Source organism: Achroia grisella, unplaced genomic scaffold, assembly GCF_030625045.1.
Source record: "Achroia grisella isolate CSIRO2021 unplaced genomic scaffold, CSIRO_AGI_Agris_v1 utg540, whole genome shotgun sequence".
In the NCBI taxonomy this organism is placed as follows: domain Eukaryota; kingdom Metazoa; phylum Arthropoda; class Insecta; order Lepidoptera; family Pyralidae; genus Achroia; species Achroia grisella.
The window spans coordinates 1,128,561-1,154,616 of record NW_026712925.1 but is presented as its reverse complement, the minus strand read 5'-3'; the positions used below and the strand labels follow the sequence as shown (position 1 = coordinate 1,154,616).

Sequence of the window (26,056 nt, the reverse complement as noted above, 5' to 3'; positions counted from 1 at the left end):
TCCGTATAACATGAAATTAAAGTAACATTATTTGTAACTGCAATATTTTTTTATATATCGACTTTTCATTCAAAGATACAACCAAATATTATGTTATCTGTGATACAACATAATATGATGTAATATTGGATATTGGTTATACGAATAATGCTGCGAAAAATTGTAGATTATTATTTGTTATAATTTATTGACGATGACAACACTGCTGGAAGAAATATTTACATTTTTGTTTTTAAAAATAATATTACATTTGTATTTTAATTTTTTTATTTCTGCGTGTATCAAACTATTACACAATATTGATATTTAACTGGAACAAAAGTATGCTGACGACTCAACTGATGAAAAGTGGCAACCATTATAGGTATATCCCTGGAAGACATATATTTTCATTTTGTATTTTTTGTTAACTTATAAAAACTTAATTCATTTTGAAAAGTTTGAGGCTAAAATATTTTTGTTTTTGTAGTCTCCTTATTATACTTTAGACACATGGAATTTATCAAATCCATCGAATGTAAAAAAATAATTCAGGTCTGAAAGGACTATAGACATAAAGAACGTCGTAGACACATAATGTTTTTACTCCTGTGGACTAAAAATATACTCCATGTTATATGAGTTTCTAAGTAATTTTTAATATACAAACAATCCAAATTCTTATGAAACAATTCTGCTCAGAAACGTGCACTTTCGTTCGCCCTCTGAATTCTAAAAGCATCTTAAAATTTGATGTAGGTAAATAATTTATCATCTCGAAGAGAATGGAAAGTGTTACCCACTGTACGTGTCTAGTGTGTAATAAAACATTCATCTGGACATCATCCATGTGAAGTAACTACCACTGTCAGGTGTAAAAATATGTTTTGTTTGTTTTTAATAAATAATTTTCCGTAATTCCAATCTTAAATTTTTTTATGATTTTTTATAATGCAAATAATAATAATAATAATCTCAGGACAATTTACACAGCGCCGTCTAGTCCCATGTTATGCTAGCTAAAGCTTGTGTTACGGGTACTAGATAACTGATAACTGATATATGTACTTGTAGTACATAGATATTTTTTGTTTTCGTAAATACATACATATTATACATAGAAAACACCCAGACCGATACAAACAATCATACTCATGAATACAAAAAATGAAAAACCGTGCGAGGAATCAAACACGAGACCATCGGACGTAAAGCGGTGTGCTAACCACTAGACCACCGAGGTCGTCAAATGTGTTCGAAGCCATCCTACCAGAATCTCAAAATAATCAGAAACATTTAAAGCTAAAACGATTGAAATATAAATGTTGTTACAATTATTAGACTAGTGGTGTATTATATTATTAGAAATATCCATAATTCTTAATGCACTAACTACTTTACTATTCTTACGACCGAGTCGTCATTTGTTGATACAACAAATTAAGGAACTTTCTCCAAAAGGGTCTATTTCGACTCGTCTACCATTCCTGACCTACTTTACTGTATCGTTTTCTTATGTTTCATACAAAGAATTATTTGTTGTTCTTCTTCCTTTAGTTTATCATTCAGACTATAAATTATTAAAACTACTGAAAACTTGTTGAAGTATATCTAATACAATCGTAACGTAGAAATAAATTCGCATATTCGCAGTATTTTGTTAGCGAAAACAATATAGCACGGTGGAATTTATGAATTATTTATGGGCCCGGTTGTGCCGCAAGAGAAACACAAAGATGCCAACTGTCATAGCTATGGGAATAATCGCTGAAATTGTACATTTTGCTGAAAGAAAAAACTTTTCTCCTACCAAACTGAACGTCAACATAAAAATTTACGGTTCTCATTCATTATTATACAATTTTTAACCAAATCATAAACAGGTATGATTTCTTTAATATATTTACAAAATTAGCTCAGACTTACTATGTTTTAATTAATTTTGTAATACACAATTCTTAGTTACCTATTAAATAGATTAATAAATCGTAACTATCTGTTCTGACGCACACAACAACATAGCCAATACTTATACGACCAGGATACTGAACTTTGACAAAGGTATTATTTTGTATTAAATATCTGATAGTAAAAGTTTTTTTAAATTATATTTAATCCACATACAAAGCCGTAAACAAACGCTAGTACTGTATAAAAGAATTTCTGTAATACATTACTGTTTGAGATTAGTAGGTAGAATAAAAACCTATAATATATTACGGCAATACATTAACAAAAGGAAAGTAAACGCTGATGAATTGAAACTTATACATCTATGTATGTTGTCGCCCATTTGTATACATTTGTTGTCTCATAGGCTTTTGTGTTGGACAACATAAATATTTTTCTTGTTCGATTACAAAGATATCCAAGCGTAACTATATAGGTACTGTTTATCTGAAAGTTTTCTGGAAAATCGCCTTTAATGATTTAATTAATAATTTAATATTAAATATCTTTTTCGGAATTTGATTTTATAAGTTATTCAATTCATTATTGAGCCTGAGAAATATTTTTGATTTGTTTATATTTTCATAATTTTCTAAAATAGTATTTAAAGAGAAAAGACCTATTTTCGTCTGTGATGCATAGGCTAAAAAACCTATTTAAAATGTATTAGCCTTACATAAAGTTATATTGCTAAAACTGTGCTGTAATAATACAATTAACGAAAGTATTTCGGAACCACTATTACTATTTATTCAATAGTATCCAAAATTAAAACGTGGTCGTATTGGATATTCATATTACTTAGGGTCAATTGTACTCAATATATCATATAATCATACTTAATAATTACTGTTAATTTTATAAATAATCTTCATCTGTTTTCTATGTCGTCTCCAATATAAAGCAAATACGATGTTTATGTCTGTCTATTAAATGGAGATCATTATCATTTCGAAAAAATCTTCCAGTAATTTATACTAAAATATACCTACGATATATGAACACTTACATGTATTATACTTAAACACTTTCTACATATATACGAGTATAGTTTACCAATACCAGAACCGAGGTGTTTCATTAGAAATTGTTGCAATTAACTATAGTTGCTTGTACCGTAGTTAATGGTTAGAGTTAATAAAATGTGCATTTATATCATAAACCGGTTTATACTCGCAGATGTCTGAAACTGTAGGCTCTAGCCACCAAGAAACAAATATATTGCGATTCTCTCCTTCATTTTCTCGCAAGGTATTTTATTGCTTTGGGGTCTCTCATAAATTCCGTACTCAGTCGGAGAGAAAAATAAGGTCCAGCCGCTAGTCGGCACAAAAGAAATTGGTGCGAAAATTCTTATTAGTTTATTCTTATCACATAAGCCTTGGGGTCATGTTACCTTTCTGCATGGACATTTTCGTTATATTCTCATGTATCTTTTCTCTTTTATAATCAGATGTTTTGTAGGTTTTGCGGAACTTTCATTTTTATTATTGAGAAAAACGAAACTAATTAACAGTCTTTTAACCGCTACATTTGCACTATTCCTAATACAAAATAAACTATAAATAAACTATCAATATTTGTTACATTTCGTGAATTTATTACTTATATTACTTATTAATTACATATTTGAATGGCATTAGTCATACCGATTAATATATCGGTATTTACTCTTTAATCCCAAATAACTATTATTTTAATAAAATTGCTATGCAAAATATACTAATAGCCCACCTGATGGCATGTAATAATGGTCACCTATATATATATATATATATATATATATATATATGGCAACACGACGAGCATATTAGAATAGAATGCAAAATGAAATGAAAACTCTATTATTTAGCTCATAGAAAATACAATTGCATAAATTAATATGTATAAATAGATAAAAACATATTAAGTGCAAGACAGAGGTAAAATGGCCTTATCGCTACATGTAGTCATCTATATTCAGGCAAATTAATATGAAAGCGGGGAATGATTAAAATTGCGCTCTCATGGTCAGGGTATAAAAATAATTACAACGAAATATGTAGGAACACAGAGTAATGTAATGTAATATATATGATTACATAATAATTATATAATATAAATACATGCATGCAGTATAAAAATAATTGTATGTAAGTACTAATATAATGCCTGTAGAATCTCTCATGTGCTGTCATTCCTGAGGTTTAATTTATTTATCTGTCTCTACATGTTAGTTAAAAGTTTTTTTTATTATGTTGTATAGTTCAGATCCCTTTGTTCATATAATATAACATATTTGTGCATCTATTTCTTATACCATCCCTTTTTGATTAAATCGTCGTTGGTTCAAAGACATTGCTAGATTTCCTTTGGGATTGTGTTTGAATCTTAAGTTTCAGTGCGTTCTATCTATCTACAGAACTTTGGTACATATATGTACATATGATATGTGGGAATTACTCTGTAGATAGTAATACTAGTAACTGGTGACTGTAAGTGAATATGGTAACATTATTAACAGTGATAACTGTCACCACTTCTAGTTGTACTGTACACTAGTTAAAGACATCAAATCAATAGTGTAAACAGATAGATTTTAAAAAGAACAGCCGTTAAGTTTCTTGTTAGTTGTTAACGTGATAAAAATAATTCTATTAACGAAGTGTAGTAGTGATAAGCTTTGGTGCCAAATGAATTAAGGCATTCCTATCTATATTTGCGACGAGTATATATATATATATATATATATATATATATATCTGTACATACAACAAAAATGTATATATGCCAAAACTATTACTTAGAGACTATACATACCTCACAAAACTCAAAAAGTGATTATTATATTTTTTGTCTGTTTACCGGTGTCTGTTGTGCGCGCTAATCTCATAATAGACTTAATCGATTTGGGTGCGATTTTCATTAATATTTTGTAGTAAGCTTCCCTTAAAATGTTGTGTTTGTTTTATTTCAAAACAAACAATTTATAAACTATTATTATTCTACGGGTTACGAAGTCACTCAGCTGGACTATAAATATAACACATAGAATATTGTTACATTATTCATTAAAATAAATGCAAAATAGCTAAAATCTATTTCATGTTCACATCAATCATTTTATAATTTACACGTGTGTGTGTTTAATTATTTATAACATTAAATGGAACCCAAAGGTATTATAAATTAACTGTTAACCACAACTTCATCCGTCTGAATTTGAGTAGATGCATAATCTAAATCCATCGCATATTAGATATATTTTTTAGAATGATATGTTTCATAATAATAATACTTATATTTATAACTTTAGATTAATATAATAATCAAAGAATCAATTATGTGTAGTCTCAGTCAGTTTTAGTGTTAATTTTTAATATAAACAATTTTCCAATTCGTTTATGTTATATGTATATATACATACAAGAAAAGTATGTAAAATCTATAGCTTTTGTATATAATACACATACCGATATACAAAAATTATAAGTAATATAGGTGATCGAATTTAGACCGGATGACTCTTTCAAATCATTCTATTTTCTGTAGTATTTAACCAATTTTAATCAAATTATTACTCTTCAGCTGATACTATATTGAAACTGTCACTATTGAAATTCGATTGTACTACAAAAATTTTATCTTTTTAATTACAATATTTAACTAACGAGTGCGAGACTTTATAATTACGTTATGTAATATCGTTTATAGCTAATATCATCAACTTAACACAATAAATGTTTAAAGGGTTTCTTTTGCACAATTATTCGTGCAAATAGCTACCTTGTGGACATTCCTAAATTGAGGCAAGCAAACGTGTCGAGATATTCGTATGTGTTGGTATTGCAGAGCCGACCGGCCCACAGGGTTGCCAACCTAAAACCAGTTATTAATATTAACTGCTTCAGTGGTCCAGTGGTTTAGAACACAACTTTTATTTTGACGATCGGCGGGTTCGATTCCTCACACGTTACAATCATTGCATACTCATGCATACAATATGAGTATGTTTGATTTTATTGGTCTGTTTATTATCTATGTATCTTAAGTACGTATGTGTTTAATAAAATGTTTCTAAGTATTAATATCAGTTGTTTAGTACCCATAACACTTACTGCTTAGCTTGGAACTAGAAGGGGTTTGTGTGAAATGTCTAGGAATATTATTATTACCTAGCCTTATACGAAGAGATAATAAATTTAATAAAATCTCATATATTAGCTCAATTTTGCCCTCTAACCTCGTACAACATTAGTATTTTGATCGTCTTCAATACCTCGTGCAATCTGAATGAGGATGCAAATATCCTCGTATCAAAGGCCAATAATCTCGTATTTGTACAAAGATACTCATACGGTTGGTATCCCTGCCGACCGACTGGCCGGGTTAAACTTTTCAAACGGAATCAGATTTGCAATTAAAATGTCTGTGCACGGGTCTGCTTACAAGTAGACCTATATAAACTTCGTTTATGTAGGTGCAAACAGACCCGTCGGTTGACATGTAGCTTGAAATTATGGAGATAATTTATTATGAGAACTGAAATATCTACGCAGATAACAGCTACCAGAACGAGGAAGCTGTTAAATGTGTAGGTTTCACCTATTTCAGCCGCCAACCATAAGGCAGTGAAATTACAGGAAAAAATAATTTTATTAGTACATTTCTTTTTATTAGTTACAATAAATTGTCTCCATAATTTCAAGCTATCTTATATCTAATTTCTCTAGAATGGCAATGCATGAGTAGCCGTATCTCTGATGTATGGTATATCTAAGTCTATATTTCTAAGTCTTATAGCAACGAGTCAGTTGTTGTCATATAAAAAAAATATATTCGTGATGCTGTTTCGTTCTGCAATGGTTACCATTTACCATCAGGTTAGTTTGTTGGCTATAATTTGAGACTTGCTTAATTTTTATTTCAACGAAAAATATTTGGTATTATGTAATAATATACATACCTAGTAGGTGTTGGCAATAGATACATAATATAAATATATAGATATACAGAGTTTGTATTGTGATCAGGGAATCTTGAAATGGAAGCAATCTTACAGTGAGTAATGAGAACGGTGTCGGTCTAGACAAACATTACAAATGGAGCAGATTTCTAATTAAAGTCTAGTGCGTGAATATACAAATGTAAAAGCTTAGGAGTGTTATCTCCTTCTGAAATTTAGTTTCGTCAATGACTATATATTTTACTTGCAAGTATTATCTGGTGACAATAGTAAGCTAAATCATGTTTTATTTTCTAAAATACATCTATACCTATATTTAGGTAAAACTAGGTGTCAAGCCCCCCCCCCCCCCCTACTGCGCTCGGGTGCTCAATTAGTGCAGGAATTTATAATATTTTTTTTATATATAATGTCTCATTAATTTCGTCGATCATTTAGAAGAATAAAATGTAATAATTACTCAAACTTTTGAACTTATGATCGTTGTGTTTTATATGTCGGTGTATTAAACCACTAGTTCTAAATAATAATTCAGTAATTAGTAGGTGTTCTATATTGTTGGATTAAATATCATTCAAGCTCAAGAGATAAGATTAGAAATGTTTGTTGCTTTGATAGTGTACAATATTTCATTACTGCTTAGTGCCTACATACATTATGCAGATGTGTTTAATATATTCCTGTGTTATCATTGTAGTTAGTAGAACTGTTACTAGTTGAATATGTATTATCATGAGATAGATCGTAAATGACCGGATTTGAACCCGCAATACAGGGCTTAAGACTCTTTTTAACTTTAGCTAGTTGAATTCTCTTGGATATTGAGTTTTACTAGTTGTCTCCCAAGTAAATGATTGTTTTTTTTTTAGATAAAATATACATAAGCTTATATCTGTCCTTGTATTATTAGATAGTATGGATGGTGTACAATTTTTTGCTATCTGCCTCATTTTTAAGTATATACTTAAAAGAACGAAGTACATTGTACACTATATATTACAGAATTGCGTTTCATGAAAAGTTGTTCAACCTTCGTGATAATACAACAAATAAACTCATCTGTTACTTTGTAATTCTAATGTAACACGACATATGTGTGCCGGATCATCTCACATTCGCAGTCAGAACTACGGATAGCATATGGCAGGTCAATACGAATACAAATGCGATGTGGGATCTGTTGAATTTGAGAGATTTGTCCTGGTTTCCATCTATAGCTCAGTCACTCACGTTAGGTGACCTACAAACGGAGAGGCTAGCTCTCGAATTTTTTATGTGCAGCCTGTTTGACATGCTAATGTTAGTCGGAGTTTGAACCTACAAAGGCATGAAGTATTCAGCTTATTTATAGTGGCCAGCTGTCTGAATGTACGGGGTCAACTACCTACAGCGTTAGGTGTAGTCTTAGGCGATATACATCGTATATAGTCGCAATATCTATGTATCAGAGCAATATCTAGATACTGCATTGGATATTGCTGATATGCTATCGCGTTCTTTTTCAGTAACCGGAATGACAAACAATCTGACGGACTAGTTGTGTACAGTCGCCGTCGCCTCTATGGGTACATGATCCCCTCCGATCGATCCCCCGTCCAATTCAAACGGAGACCCATATTACGACGGCCTGAGGTTCGAACCCCTAGTGGTGCCCTCAGACTAAAGTTGTGTACGACAGGCGGGAGTTGGCCTTCCGCCGCTCCATAAGTCCTTCGCGGATTTGGAGTGCCATCTGCACTCGCCCCCTATCGTCCGGTGAAGCTGTAAAGGCGAGCTGCGCCCAACAGCATTAGAGTTGTCTCACCTTCAACCGATAACGACTTTAAAAAATAATTTACTCTCTGTAATAGGTTAGGTAGAGACAATATAATTTAACTTTAACTTGACTTTAAAATTAAAACTTTAGAGTCGATTTACCAAAATATTTTTTAGTTAATTGATTGTTGTATTAAGGTTGCGACATTTTTATGTATATCTACGGGTATATTGCTAATTTAAATCTTATACTTGTACATTTCAATACCGCATGTAAATGATATTACCATAGATAGTTACATGTAGACTCATACTTAACTAACCAGCCACATGCTAAAAAAGAAGACGTATTTTTTTTAATAGCAGGTACATTGTTTAATAATTTAACTGTTGATGAATATTATAGAAATAAATTTAATAATATTATTAGCATACTGAGCCTACACTTTAAGAATCTATCTCTAAGTCTTGTTTGCATTAGTAAGTTGTTTAGCTTTAAGATACTAAAGCAATTTCACGCTACACAAACTTATATGGCACGTACAGGATGGCCTTGGAAGATACATTGCTTTTTGATGTTAAACTGAGGCAGGTATATGTAATTTAGTTTAGTTTATAATATACAACATCCTGATAAGTAAACAATCCAAAATTCATTTACGTTTCATAAACAACTTTAACACTTTGCTTGTGAGCTAAATAAAAATATAGATACTCTATTCTCTGCGTATAAATTTTGGAAAGATACAATTTGGTAAAATAAAGACACTGTCACGGCTGTTATTATGAATGAATTAGTCAGAAAAGCACTGTCAACTATCGACGTCATAGTGAGCACAATATTTCGCTGGGTATATTTGATTGTAATACATAACGATGTAGTACCACGGTACTACAGGCGAGCGTATCCTGGATTTTTATATGGTTAAATATATGGATTCCCTGATGAATATATATATATATATATATATATTCATCAGGGATATATATATATTTATTATAGATATATATTTTTTTTCCGAATATCGGTTAGATTAGAACTTAAATAAGTTAAAAAATTTAAACTTTAAAAAATTTATTACCGTTGGGTGTAAGTTGGGATACAGGACTTAGGCCACGTTGCATGAAACAAATAAAATAAAATTATATTCACATAAATGTTTATTTTATCATTCACGAATCACCTTTAAACTTTATAGTAAGTAAGTTTAATTAAACTTTAAACTTAGATGTCGAAGATCGGAAATCAATTTTTCGAGTCCATTTCGGGATAACCAATGCGGTCGGCCCGAAAGGAAACTTTCCAAATTGGAATAGTTCCTGGCTTATTTCGTTGTCCCCCCTTTTTGTGGAGGCGGAGGGGTGTGAGGGAAACTTGCCTTAGCTTGCTTTTTCCATACGTCAAATCTTGTTATATTGACTTTTTATTTCAATAAATAAACCTAGCGGTATTACGAATTTGACATATTTTTCAAAATTATTCACCGTTTTAGAGTAATAAAAAAATAAAACAATGTTTGTTGGCCAAAGCTTATACAAATATATATATTTAAATACATCTTTATATAGACACTGGCATTTACTTATGAATATGGTAATGTAAAAAATAAATTGAAACGTACATAACAGATTTCTGTCACGTTTACTTTATAGTAATAATATAATAATACAAACCACTACAAAACTTGGTTCGTATAAAATTAGAATAGTAGTAACTTGTATTGAGATATGCCAGCTGCTAGGAACTTCCTCTTCGGAAAATATTTTAAGTACGGAACTCGTTTACATACAATGTTCAGGATTAATGTAATACTTAGAAACTTATCCTATTATCTTGGATGTTGAGCGAACTTTAGCGAATTCAACAATAACGTCGTGTTTCTATTCTATAAAATATACTTTAATGTTTTATTATATTTTCATATATTTACTAGCCGAGCTGCTCGGCTTTTCTCACATTAATTTATAACAAATGTGAGCCACCTTATATCAGGTACGACCGACTGCATCACATCATACTGCTTTCCTGCTTTACTACTACGTATTCGGCTAGCATTTCTATTCTCGGTTCCTAAAAATTGTAGCTTGAGCTTAAGAAGTAAAAATAATAAAAATAGTAGATTGCAATCGTGCTTACTTACTTTATGAATTTTTAGACCGGGGCTTGGCATATTCTTAGGAATTATCCCTCTGCGATATATGATTAAAAAAGTGGTAAAAACGGAAATAAAAGTGTCTACTTAAATTAAATTACAAAAGAAAGTAATTCATAGAAAAGGCCTTTTGCCAAGTAATCGACGGATGTACAAATCAGAGTCCACACCTAATTATGTAGCATATCGCGACCACCACAACTTATAATACTGAACATATGTCTAAATAGAGGTTGTTTATGGTGAAAGATAAGCCAAAGCTATCGGAGCTTCGGTTTATCTCGGCAATTCAGGATTGTACATGGCTGTAAATTTTTTGCCCGCTTTTACGATTTACGGCGTTATAAATTCCGAACGAATGCGGATAGTAAAACGAAAAGCTGAGTGAATTTTTCAACGAAACCTCAATTCCACGTACTATGTATATATGTACCTACACAGGACGCTGACGGAGCTCATAGCACAATTTTATTGCATACTTACTCGTAAAAACTTACTACTTATTTGAATTACGTGCTTTTCATGTATTTACATTATAATCTTGCTGTCCATTATCACGATTAGCAAGATTGAGGTCTACAGTTCGATTTTGATAGACACTACCTAAGAAGACTTTGTACAAAGTCGTCTGCGAAGATACATTTGTCCCACTTATTTTTTCGGTTAAGTAAAGTAAAGTATTCAGCTCTGAAAAAAAAGCTATAGCAGTGAAATTTCAGTGTAAGGAGAATTTAATGATATAGTAGCGACAATGTACTTATTTACATAACTTTAATGCACATACTTCAAAAATTAATATAGGGCACTTAACAATGGTTGACATGGTTGTCAAAACAATACACATACTAATATAATAAATAGATTCATATATGTATACCATACATAAATAAATACCTAATAAACAATGACAAGTACATAGAACAAATTGTAGTAGAATTTAGACAGACAATGACAATTATCACTATCAACCATATGCGCTATCATCTTATTTGCTAGTCCAAAAATCAAATATGTTTTTCGATTATGAATTCAATTATATATTTAATAACGGCGCATATTGCTCAGCGGCACAATACCTTCTATTCTAACGTAAATTACATTACCTTGCGTAGTCTCTTCAGTAATGCAAGACAGCTGTGTAAGTTAGTGTTAAGTTGATAAAATAGGCGAGACAGACGCATATAGGAAACTATACATAGTCAGTCTCCCTTTGAAATTATTCATTTCATATTTATTTCCAGGTATGTGGTGCTCATTAAGCAAGAAAACGAGTACTCAGCGCTCTTTCAAAAGAAAACGCTTAAAAAAGCGCTCTTCAGGTAAGATTTATATAGGGTAGATATATATAGTTTAAGAAATTCTTACGAATAAATATATTTATTCGTAAGAATTTCTTAAACTATAATGTAATATTTATACATATATAAACATATCATTACGACTTTTATCCCAGATGGGGTAGTGAGAGGCATTGTCATCTGTAGGCGTGATGGTGAATGCAATACTAAATATAATTCTAGTTAACCACGACATCTATAGCACCTTCCACTGTCTGTGTGCACGTTATAAGAAGCATGTAAATCAAATAAAAAACAATTTATTCATTTAGGACGTTTTGGCCGCCTATTAACGTGTAGGACATAAGGAATACATATGATGTGTTGACGCGATTCTAACGTACAACCTTCAAGATCTGGACACGTCCGGACCACACTGGGTCATAATGCTCTTGAAATGTACTAATGAACATTGTGGTAAAAAGAACACTTGACATGCCCACATTTCGCTTAATATATTTTGAATCCATCGTGGCGACTCTCTCGGATTATATCGGTGTTCTTTCGACGTAGATTCAGTCAGAAATATAAATTACCATTTTATTTTGATGCTCTAAATGTATATATATCTATATTTATGTTACCTACCCATTTTTTATTCGGCCTTTTAATGCTTTATTATCCATTCCCGATATAGAACTCAAAGACCGTGACTTTAGATCTCGTCGTCCCTATAAGATTTGTATGATTTTATATATCTGTTGCTTATTAAATTGTGTTCACCATGACATCGACAGTTGACAATGCTAAATACTGCAGCTCAGCCTGCATGAATCCCGTAAAAGACTTTCCTTTTTAAACAGTATTCTTCGTAAAGATATGATTAATATAACCTACATCCAAAGAGATTTATGTGTACACCAAATTTTATTGGAATCCGTTTATGTGAATGAAAGCGTAACGATCATCTATTCTTAGAAATTTATGTGTTTATATATATGTAGATTGTTTGCCTGTATAATGGTATGTATGAACAGAATGTCAGTATTAATAAAGTAGTCCACATATTTCTCTATTAATTTGGCATGCAACATTTTAGTAATCTATAATAGAATGTATTAATATGAAGTATTAATTGTTTAGATTCGAGGCCGGAGTTGGTATATACTTTCATAGAACAAGCAGTACAGCCGGGCGCGCAGGTTGCCCTGAAATGCTCGGCCATGGGAGAACCACCCCCTAGATTTAGGTGGTCATTGGATGGATTTCCAATTCCCACGCATCATGGGTAAATAGTTGTCTTTGTTATAAACATTGAAATTATCCATATTAACCAATCGAGCAATCCCCGCTTGACAACATCATATTATTATAAGTTCTAGTCATTACTGTTTTATTTTCACTTTTTGTTAACGATTTGTTACAATGTTTAATATTCATCATTTTACTGTATTATTGTATGTGTGCTGATTTTTTAAAATAATATAATTATTTATATTTCTTTCTGTATATTATATATGTATTTGTAAACAAAAATGTCTTTAAGTATGTCCAAGAATTGTATAGTAATTTTAGCACAAGTCCAGGTTAGTTTCGTTTTGAATGTTGCTGTGATGCTGTGAGATGTTTAAGGGTTATTTAATTATTTTTAATTATACATTAACTACGACTAAGACGACCCGAGGTTCAATCGGGTTCAATTGTATTTTCAAAACGTCCAGGAATCCACTAAAATATTCATCCAAGAGTTAAGTGAGAGACACAAAGAAGAATTGTGTATGAATTGAGGCCTTATTTTTCTTGTAGAACTATCATCACTGAAGGCCGTGAGAATGGACCGACGGGTATAGGCTCGAGCAGTAACTACGTCTTATCAACACTATCATTGAGCGGCGCTCGTGTTGAGCATGGGGGTCGGTATGAGTGCAGAGCAACCAACTCCCATGGCAGTGTTGCTCATGCAGCGCGACTCAATGTTTATGGTACGTTTATATATTTTTTATATTAACAACGCGTCTCGGCTTCGCCCGCGTACTCATAACTTTATCTTTTTGTATATAAATTAACATAATAGTAATTAATGCCTAGAATAAGGTACCAAACAGTGAAATATTTTTCTAATCGATTCTCGTAATAATGTCTGCTCTCTCTCTCTTTCCTTTATAAAACAAAATGTATATTCATCTATACAAAATCTTGTAGTGGCTATGATAGAGTAGATTGCTATTCAGAATGTTCCAATATTGTATCCAATAATAATGCATTATTTCAAACGTCTATTGGTATTATTTGACATTTAGCTAAAAAGTTATGTAAAGGTACATTTATATTTTTTACTGACTGAACCCACTTTTTTACCTTAGATATATAAGAAATACATATAAATTATTTTTGTTGAGGTATTTACTGTCACTAGGCATTGCCAGAAAGCATTGAAAGAATATTTAATTTCGCAGGTTCCCCATATATTCGCGCCATGAATACCGTGAAAGCTGTCGCCGGGTCGGAAGTAACAATCTGGTGTCCTTACTATGGTTTTCCAATAAAGTAAATATTCTCGTAATAACACTCTACTTCTATTTATTTTCTTGTCGTTAGGTGTTATAATGAATACGCCTTCTAGGCTTATATATATATTATATATTTTATTTTCAGATTAACTAATTCAAATAACATTTAGTGTAATGTAACTTCTTTTTCATAAATTAAAGATAAGGTTTTTCCATTTAGTATAACTCGGTATATATGGGTATATTAAAGAATGATTTATTTATTAATTTTTTATTCTTATAAAAGTAATTCTTTTATATTTTATTACTAAATCTATAGTTTAATGACCATCTCGGTAGTCTAGTGGTTTAGCACACCACTTTACATCCGATGGTCGCGACTTCAATTCCTCGAGTATGATTGTATCGGTCTGGGTATTTTCTATATATGTTAAGTCTGTATTTACAAATAAAACTTTATATATGTATTCATATCAGTTGTTTATATGTATTCACATCATGTTCTTCATTAGCTTAAAAATGTAACTTCTCTAATAATGATATCCTTTTATTACAAAACACAGATCTGTAAAATGGGAAGGTGGTGTGGGAGCCGATCCTCGATATCAACAAATTGACGGACAGCTAACTATAGCTAATGTGGACCGCAATCGAGACAAGGGAAGTTGGACTTGTTCAGTGCTGACACCTGGTGGAGAGTTGGCAAAGAGAGAGGTAATAGACTTTTTTTTAGCAAATTAATAAATTATTTGAACATAATTAGCTATCTATTTAGCAATAAAATGTCGTTTGTACTTGTATTCCGGTTTGTATATAATGAAGTAAAATTATAACCGTCCTATTTTTATAATAGCTAATAATTTCATGTAGTGTTCCTGATTTTGATTTGATTCTATATGGAATACAAATGCGAGAGTTGCATGCAGTTAGCAAGGCCAATCTACACTAGACTATTATTAACAGCAACATAATGTGCGCGGAGTTTTTAAAGGTTTTCGGAATAATAATATGTCTAAAATAAATTATTTAAGAAACAGTAGTGTATATTATTAGTTCATTTAATGTTAGTAACAATATTATTATTATCTAATAAAATAGAAGCAATAATAAAAGAAAGTATATGTATGTATTTGAATGGAGAGCCTCCCCTTCCTTCAAACAAACAAACAGTAATTTAAATGTAGATGTAATGCAATACAGTATTGATACCTACAAAAACAATGATTAATACCTCTTATCAGGTGCAAGTAACAGTAGTGTCGCCTCCAGTACTCTCCCCGGTGGTGTTTCCTCCAGGACTGAGGTCTGGGGATCGTGCGCAATTAACTTGTAGTGTGACATCCGGGGACATGCCCGTTTATTTCTCTTGGCTTAAGGATCAAATGCCCATTTCTAGCATTTTACAGGTAAGAAAATATTGGTAAATTATTTTTGTTATAACTTGTGTATTATGATTTAATACACATAATATATCATTCTATATGTATCTCCAATAATAACATAAATATATATTTAGGTATTACTATATTTTCTCTTTTAGCTTTTCAAATTAAACGTGGGGTATTCTCTGGTCCTTATAAATAATATAAACACAAGGTTTTGATGTGTATTTATAGTATCTATAATATAGAAAATATAGATGTTATTACGAAATAATCTATATATAGAAAATTTCGTAACAACATCTTTATTTCTTAATACATAGAGATAAGTACTTAAAATAGAAATATAAATACTTGATCGACCGTTATGACCCAACAACGTATTGAAAAATGTTTTCTATGTAAAAATATTCATAAAAGTTCTTTTAAATAAAATATTATATATAAGTTTGAAAGTATAAAACTAGCTGCCAGTACGTCAGCAACAAATACTGTATAAGTGTTACGTAATATATATTGAGTTTGGTTAGGTCGTTTAAATATTAATTTATCTTTCTCATACTAATGGTTTACTTGACTGATAGGCTTCAGATACTTATATTTTATCGGTCACTTATTGGTTAAATAATAAATATTCCCGCAGGAGTCCTAAAATATACATATAACTGGCAGCCAATAAAGCCAACATGAATGAAAAAATAACAAAAAAGAATATGCACGCCGTCTTTTGTTATGATTAATAAAATATCATAAAACCAAACATGTTGTTCTCCGCTTTTCTATATTAAATAATTATTTATGCCAACACACGTTATAGAATATTTCTTGAAATATATTAATTAATACAGAGTTGCGTTTTATTATATTTCACAAGAGCCTGTCTCCATTTTCCTGCCATCCGAACGTCTTCATCTGCCTGGACCTAGTGTGCGCATTATTCTTTAGCAATAGCTACCTAATATATTGCAGGTCAAACCGTTATTTTATGGGTATTTGTTGCAGTGAGAAACATACAAGTTTGTGGAAGAACGCTATGTAGGTCTAGTTAAGTTTCCACTCCGCTTCATTAGAGATGTTGATTGAAATATCCATGTCTATAGACTTATATAATATCTCGTTATGTTATCATAGAAACTATATTACAAAACATTAGAGATTCGTATATAGTGAATGTACAATTACTCATTGCAATAATGTCGCAGGTAGAGGAGCGCGGCGCTGAGTTCTATAGCATGCTAATATTTAAGAGCTTGACTGCCGCTCACAGCGGAATCTACAGCTGCGTTGTCACCAACACTGCTGGTAAAGCTAACACATCTACCGAGTTAGCTATAAAAGGTATGACGAGAGTAACAATCGAGCACTGTACTGCTAATAAAATTACGTTAGTCACGTTTTATAATTTTAGATGGATAATTTCACAAATTCAAATTGAAAAATCATTTATTCATATAGGACTTTTTAGCCGTTTATTAACGTAATTTTTTTTATATTATAATTTTTACCCTACCGTCCAGTTCAGTATATATTTCCGATTCGATAACATTTAATTTTAAATCTGTCCTCTACGGACAAACTAAGTTTTGTTAGAAAATAATATCATGGAAACTAGAAAATAAAATAAAAACGACTTAAACATCACTTAAGATAAGCTTGCACTGTAACATACATATTCATCGAACATCAAAACTTCTATACTAATAGGTGTATTATAAATCAATTTCTTATTGATTGATTTTGTTTATAGTACCACCATATTGGCAAATCGAGCCCTCAGACGCTGCTGTTTTATTGAACGGTTCACTCACAGTGAGCTGTGAAGCGAGGGGACACCCGCCGCCTGCAATTTATTGGACAAAATTTTCCGGTGATTATTGTACCGTCATTTATTTAATATCATTGTGGATATTAAAATAGTTACTACATCTGTCACTATTAATTAAATTAAAATTAGAATTTCTAGTCATAGCATTCATTTCTTGATGTCATCATCAATACTTTATTGTTGTGAATGAAGAAATATCAATTGAGATTATTTTAAAAAGGTCGACTGAGAAAGTAGCTTATTATATCTAAAAGATTTATTCGATATCTATTCTTTTGTAATGTAATTCATCATCTTCTAATCCTTCCAATAAATCAGACACATTTTACTAGATAACTATTCTAAGTCAAATATTACCTAAGTATTATTCGCTTACAAAATTACTTGCCATAAATTTTGTTCACGAGCACTGTCTATAGAACTAGACGGCTTGACAATAACATTACTTTACATAAATATTACTAATTTCATAGGAAGCACGGAAACTACTCTGGGTGGTGTATCAGACCCAGTGGTACTAACTAATGGGTCGTTAAGATTGGAGACAGCCCGCGCGGAGCATTCCGGAAAATATCGCTGCCGTGCCGATAATGGCGTGCCACCTGCGCTCACTAGAACTTTAAATATACATGTAAATGGTATGTATAAATACAATTATGTCCAAACTAATATTTACCGAGCTAGACTTTGTACAGTCTGGATGGGTGCCACGGTCTCACCAATTTCAGCGGCGAAGCAACTTATTTAGTATAGTAATATTACAGGACATGTAGGCATTTTTTTTTACATAGAAATAGAAATGATGCTTGAAGCTCTCTTGAAGGTAAATAAGTACCGCCACCGGTATATCTAGTAATATCGTAGCACTGCGGAAGTACCATTACTGGAAGGTGATTCGACAATGTGGTTGTGCAAGGCAAAAAAATGGCATTACCCGGTGGAGTATCGCAATTCATTCCGATGGTCAGGATGTTATTATAATTTCTGGCGTGTAGTAAGATTGTGAAATTACAGCAGCTGGTAAAAATCCGAATTCATCGTCTTTTTAGAAAGAGTTGACAAACACGCATAAAGCAGAAGAATTTTACTTATGTATTTTGATAGTTAATGTCTGGTATTAGAATAATAAAGAGTTTTCATTTAATTATAGTATATTATAAAATCAAACTTTATGCGTAGGATTTATAAAAATATACTACAATGACATTTACAGTATATATTAGGTACCAAAGTTATAATTAATTTCAGTAATGTTTGATAACAGTGTTTTAATTACAATATTAACTTTCTGATAAGTCTATTGTACACTGAGAACTTTATGGCAATAGAAAATACAAAATAGACTGTAAAAATATTTTATATTCAATTTTATCCAATTAGTTGTGACAGGAATATAATTAAGTTTTAGAAACTTACTCGGTATCTACTATGCCTAAAACGGTTTCTGTTAACACGGATCATGGTAAGAGCTCTAAGCTCTGTCAGAATTTCAATTTACAATCATATACGTACAGAATAAAACTCTAAACTGGGTGTACAGAAATTGTAAGATTTTCAATCTCAGTCTGCAATACATTTTGTAAAGTCAGCACGTTAAAATGCCAAGATGTGACAGTAGAAATTCTAAATTTAAAAGTTGCTATTTCGTATAGTACTTGATATAACTTTTAAAATTAAATCTATGTATTACTATATAATTTTACATATATTTATGTTAACACATTGAACAAATAACTGCAATAGCTGTGCACGGGTACCGTCTTTGGAACGAGATAATACCTATAAAGTTCTCTATAGATACAAGGATTAAAAAATGTGTTAATTATTATTTTCTAATTTATTCTTAGATTTTATTGCCAGTTATTTTTATGTTATTACGTAACAGGACTTTTGGTATTTTAATGAAAATATGATAATTGTGTACTTTTTATTTTGGGTGGTAGTCACGATAATTATCACGTTATACTGGTATACTCGATTTAAAGACCCAGATGGTACATTACATCGAGTAATGTCAATAATATGTAAGTATAATAGTAAAAACCGTCAATAATGGTTAAATATAAACGAATCAAAAGACTTATGAAGATTTAGATTTAGATATTTATGAATCTTGATCTTTATTTTACAGCTCTATCTCACAGTTTAGAACTATCTTACTTTAATGCTGTACCCACGAATTTGTCTGTTTTATTATTTACTTGAATGGTATCCTATATCCGAGCTCATAATACAATATGTTTTCACGTTAAATTTTATTATGCCAGTCAGTTATAATAAGATAACATACAGACAGACATATATCGCATTTTTAATATTAAAATGGATAGCGATAAACCGAAGCAGTTTACTTACAACGCAATTTAATATAGCAAAATATTTTGAAGAAATATATCAAAAGCTTTTACTATAATTTATAACAATAAATTTATTTTTAAAAAATGATGTAACATAAATATTGCGAATAGAAGAGAAAATGTAACTTAAAATAAGTATAAATAAATAATTTTATGCTGATGTCCTGAAAGTTGCCAAGAATTCGAATCCATTTTGTAGAACCAGCACGGTTCGAGACGCCGTCAGCGAATGTGACGGCGAAACTGGGAGATACAATCAGGCTCGTTTGTGTTGCGAGAGGCGACAGCCCACTGTCCACCTCGTGGAGTCACTCTGGGAGGGCGTTACCCAAGTCTGACTACCGGTAAGTATAACTTACAAGAGAAATAATAATAGTAATGATAACACATCTATACTGTGACAAATTTATTAATAAGTTTAGACAGTCTCATCTATTCGAGCCGCCAAGCAGCTTGCTTTGTACGCTGTTTTTCGGTTTTAAGGACAAGCGCAGTGAAATTACAGTATAAGGGGCATGACATCTTAGCCCTCTGGAATTGCAATGCATGAATTATTAAGTGTTGTTCATGTATATAGGCTACAGTTAGCGTTTACCATCAGTTGGGTCGTCAGATTTTTGTCATTCTAATTTCATAAAACAAAAACTGTTGAAAATAATAAATTAATAGGTATGTAAATTCCTAGTACACTGAATTAAAAATAAACATACAAATGATAGGTATTTATATATTTATTTTATTGATAACCCGATTTCCAAGATTGTCAAATATTAAATATACGAATTTAATAACTGCGTTTACTTGTATTTTTATGTACGTTTGTACGACATGTCATTGGCTAAAATAAAGATAATATGATGAATATACGTTAGGTACCTAATGTATGAAAACTTAGTTGTGTTCACTTGTTACATAGGTGTATATCTATTAATAAATATTTCTTCATTAGGATGAGCATATCAGAAACACGAAGTGCTGAAGGCTTGAGAAGTGAATTAGCCATAGAACGGGCAGATAGAAGAGACTCTGGCGTATATCGATGTCAGGCGTCCAACCCATACGGCCGGTCAGATCATTTCGTACATCTGGCTGTCCAAGGTAAGACATTATTGAAATACGAAGTTTTTTTATCTAAAATATTTATATAAAATATTCTTTAGATAATAAAAATATTATTATTAATAGGACTTTTATGGTTTTCCGGATTTGTTACCAATATTTTTACCTACTACAAATTTACACTTATTATTATACTAAGTGTTTTCTATGGGTTTACCTGGGAACCGTTGGGTGATGGATGTTCCATTTATTTACCGTTCCCATTTCATTTTACTCTCTCTCTGTACTGAATAGTTTTGGATATATATATATATATAAGTATTATAAGTATACTGTAAAAAATTGTCTGCATACCTTAGTATTAATTATTGCAGCAGTGAAATAGTTAGCTTTGTAAGCTGAATTTCGATTGTAGGTCATAACGTCTTAATCCTCTTAATAGCAACGCATTAGTGGACGCGGTGTCATTTGATGACGTAATTTTCATAATGCTGTTCATGTATATAAACGACAATTACCTCCTACCAGCAAGTGGGTTGTTAGCTTATTTGCTTGTCCTTACACAATAAAAATTGGTATGATAAATGCTAATGCTGATGCTAAATCATTTTTACGTATTCAAAATAAATGTTAGAGCACAATAGTATTTATATCTTACAGAACCACCTGAGCCTCCCGCGAATTTTCGAGTACTGGAGACCACATCGAGATCTGTGCGTCTCCAGTGGCGTAGACCATACGATGGTAATTCACCTGTATTGGGCTATGTGGTTCAATACCGTCGGCATGACTCTACCTCGCCTGATTCTTGGAGAGATGCTGATACACAGAACGTATCTGTATCCACTCACACTGTAGATACTTATTCAGAGTAAGTTATTTTTTTAATAATAATATTTTTTTTATTAATAGTTTTATTTACAGTGTTGTAACCTAGTGGTTGACTAACCGGAGGTAAAACAAAAAATAGTGAAACCTAAACTGGCCGACAGAAAACTTCGCGATGATGAAAAACTATTTATAATTCTCGCACAATACATGCATTTGTATTGAATATATTTTTTTCTATTGATCTCTGCGTTTTTATTTATATATACATATTAACAAACAAAAAAAATGTATAGATAAATATTTGTATTAGTAGTTTAGTATCCAACAGCTCAAGCTACAAACTAAACTTATTTTGGGATCTTATCTCCATAAGAGTGAGTGATTTGTCCATTATTATTATTTTATTGAGAGTTACATTGATTAGATTACATAAGCTGTATTAAATATTTAGGGCTGAAGAAGCAACTATAACGGGGTTGGAACCTGCTACTGCCTACTTAGTACGAGCTAGGACTGTAACTGCGCAGTTCGCATCGACACATACCAGAGCGGTATTAGCATTGACACTACATGAACCCCCTGCCCGGGCGCCGATAAGTCTCCGTGCTTCCGCACCAAGGCCTACCACTATTGAATTAGCTTGGCAGGTGATTTAAAAAATGTTCTAAATATTTCTTTATTTTTAGTAGCTGTTGCATGCGACTTCACTCATTTTTTATAAAATATGATATGAGATGCTTTGTTCGTCCTCGTATTTCAATCTATCTCCACGTCAAATTCAGTTAATATTTGCAATTTCATACACATAAACTTTCAACCTCTATTTCAGTTCCAAATAATTTAGATAAAAATAAAAATACTCTGTGCCATTCTCGTGATGTAATCTATATTTATATTAAATTCTGGCTTTTGGTTGTGACAGAGTAACAAAGAGACAGACTCACTTTTGCATTTAGAAATTTATAATGTCTTATTTTACCAACTTATTTAGTTGTGAAAAGTTAAAAAAACAAATAGACTGACTGTACAGTTTTGTACATATAACATTAGTATAGATTGTCATGTTACAATTCCAAGACCGGTGTTTTGGAATTCGTTTTAAAAGCATAGCCATATATATCTGTACTTCCTAACAGGCACCTCCATCGTCGTCCTGGAATGGTGAACTGCTGGGTTACACAGTATGGTGGTGGCCGTCTGCGGATGGCTCGCTTGCGGGCGGCGCTAATGTGGGCATGGAATTTGCAACTGTTCGGGGACTAATCAACAAGTATACCATTGAAGGACTCGAACATTATACAAGGTATACTTCAGTTAAATTAAATTTCTTGATGATGTATCTACATTGCTTTAACTATAGGTACATATTTATTTCTTTATTTTCTTTCTTCAGAATAAGGTATATTCTATAACAAAAAAACATGTGTAAGTCCCAAAATCTTTTGAGACAAACATACAAAGCCTATCTATCTATATTATACAACCGTCTTTTGAAATGAATCAAATTATTAGAATAACATTTCTTTATATGATGTATACAATTGTAAAAGAGGGATAAAGTTTAAAACTGCAAAACTAGTTCTTCATACTTTAGAATAACTATAAACTTTTCAAGAGGTTGTAATTTCCATTTCACATTTTATATACCTTTTTATATCATTATTACTACGAACTACTAGGTACTACGTATTTTGCGTTATTTTGTCGCTTGCGTTATTCTGGTGATTAATGAGATTAAACTAGAAGTCAATAGAACACAAGACATTAAATCTATACAGGTAATTGTTATTAAACTCGTCTATCATCTCCTTCTTCTAGTCTTCATATGCGCTATACATAACAGCAGAAAAAGAAACATATAGATTCAAATACCTCCGGTAATCCTGTGATAAACAATATTTATGTTACTGTTATCCCATTGCTAGGTACTCAGTAAGCGTGAGAGCTTTCAATAGCGCCGGTGCAGGTCCTGCTACGGCCCCTGTCAATACGTTAACACAGGAAAGTGGTAAGTAACAAAACGGAAGTTGTTTTTACTTACAATCTTTCGTAATATGTATTAACTACATGAAGGAACATCTACATCATTTGTATAATACTGGCAGTTGGGAAATGTGTATATATGTAGTATGTAATATTCTCTTATTTGTAGTATGTGGTAATATGTTTTAGTTTTTGTTGTAAATGGTTTTATCACTATATAGATTACATACATACTCATACGCCTTAACTGAATGTGATATCACAAATTTAAACTTACTTTCTGTGGTGGATTTTATACAAAGGTATCCGTGTAGAAACTGTAAAATTACAAGGAACGAAGGTACATGGTACGTGACTCTTCAGATATCTTAATGCGTGATGTGTCGATCACCACATGTTCGTTTCTATAGACGAACTACTTTCCATTTGGTGGACCGTCAGCCTGTTTGTTATTCCAATTACAAAATCTGTTCTAAGAACACTTTAGACGTATAATAATAGAAATGTTTAATTCGGATTATTATCTATAATGTTAGTTATTATTTGTTAAATCTCATATTAGGAAAACATAAATATGACACAACAAATAGGCATAACTCTTCATATACAATAGCGACATTGACCCCGGAAACCCGACCGCTTCTGCGGCGCATATTTATTTTTCCATATGAAGAGCTATTCTGAAGCAGCAAAGAGTCTCAATGGTCTGATACCACGCTCAAAATGCTGTTACATAGAGTAAGCAACAAAGCAGGGTAGCACTGTGCTTGCAAATAATGCCATTAAAATCATCTACAATCGCTTCAGCAAACATAGTGTACTTAGTAATAGTAACCGGTGTCATTGCACCCGAGTGTAGTACCGTCGGAGGGACCGCGGGCGGTGCGGTGCCGGGCGGTGTCTCCGCAGAGTATCAAGGTGGAGTGGTCACCGCCGCCGGCGCACGCGCACCACGGCGCACTACTCGGATACAAGCTGCTGTATCGACCGGATCACAGTCAGTTCAGTATTATAAACATAACTTATATTTAATTATTTACTCTCCATATCTATCCTTCTTTGTGGAAGGATCTAGAGAGAATTTGGTAAAAACTATTCTAAATTCATATACCTACATACATACTCTCGCTACTTCCTTCTACAAAGAAGGACGAAATTACAAAGACCAAAAAAACAAACGCGTAATCTATCCTGTAAATAAGTACATACATTTTTTTATTATCAATTGTGAGGTTCCAATTAGTCTCTCTGGTTATTGAGTCCAATTATCCCTGAGATAGGCAACGTTAACGTGTTTTTATCTCAGGTTCATTCTATGATAGCTTAGTCTGATAGCTGTCATCACAGTGTGTTCAGGTATATAGGTTAAAACTTTCCATTATGAGAGCTAAATCTGTTTACCATTCTGTATAAAAATATACTTTAGAAAATCAATTCATTATTTTATATAATATACAATTTATATATTTAAATAATTATTAATATATCAGATGAGTTTGTTCGTTTATCTGCAAGCTCTTACAATATTTTTATTGATTAAAATTATATTATGTCCGCAACTCCAAGCTGAGTGATGGCAGTTGTTTGTCGGCAGCGACTGATTGGCTGGAGTGGGAAGTTCGTGGTGGCGGCGGCCCAAGTACAGGAGCGGGGGCGGAAGTCAAGCGTGTAGCGGGTGTTGAGACCTTACTGTTGGCACTTAGACCACACACTAACTATACAATGCAAGCTTTAGCTTATACTGCCGCAGGAGACGGCGTACCCGCTCATCCTATACATTGTACCACACAACAAGACGGTAAATTTTGTTAATTTCATTAATATTTATATTTTAATTACAACAATTTATTTCATTATACATATATTTTCAGTACCTGGTGCTCCAGCGGCAGTGAAAGTCGTAGCGACATCTGTCACATCTCTAGCAGTTAGTTGGTTACCTCCAAGTCGACCTAATGGACCAATTCTCTATTATACTATTTTCTATCGAGAACTTGGCAGGTTCGTAAGCATTCAATAAATTAACTACGAACTTAGTTGAATTTATGTT

General features: G+C 32.0%; 1 protein-coding gene across 1 annotated transcript in view; it reads left to right on the top strand.

Moving 5' to 3' along the window:
* LOC131847596 (cell adhesion molecule Dscam2-like) overlaps positions 1-26,056 on the top strand; it is a 107,460-nt gene that overhangs the window by 67,131 nt on the left and 14,273 nt on the right. Inside the window, exons 9-26 of the mRNA XM_059197195.1 lie at positions 12,024-12,101; positions 13,203-13,347; positions 13,866-14,041; positions 14,516-14,606; positions 15,133-15,283; positions 15,811-15,975; positions 17,154-17,289; positions 17,699-17,818; positions 18,250-18,414; positions 20,333-20,477; positions 21,083-21,231; positions 21,853-22,063; positions 22,475-22,670; positions 23,160-23,326; positions 23,949-24,031; positions 24,866-25,003; positions 25,601-25,804; positions 25,878-26,007. Of these exons, the coding sequence (XP_059053178.1) occupies positions 12,024-12,101; positions 13,203-13,347; positions 13,866-14,041; positions 14,516-14,606; positions 15,133-15,283; positions 15,811-15,975; positions 17,154-17,289; positions 17,699-17,818; positions 18,250-18,414; positions 20,333-20,477; positions 21,083-21,231; positions 21,853-22,063; positions 22,475-22,670; positions 23,160-23,326; positions 23,949-24,031; positions 24,866-25,003; positions 25,601-25,804; positions 25,878-26,007 (2,650 nt within the window). The remainder of the gene's footprint in view (positions 1-12,023; positions 12,102-13,202; positions 13,348-13,865; positions 14,042-14,515; positions 14,607-15,132; positions 15,284-15,810; positions 15,976-17,153; positions 17,290-17,698; positions 17,819-18,249; positions 18,415-20,332; positions 20,478-21,082; positions 21,232-21,852; positions 22,064-22,474; positions 22,671-23,159; positions 23,327-23,948; positions 24,032-24,865; positions 25,004-25,600; positions 25,805-25,877; positions 26,008-26,056) is intronic.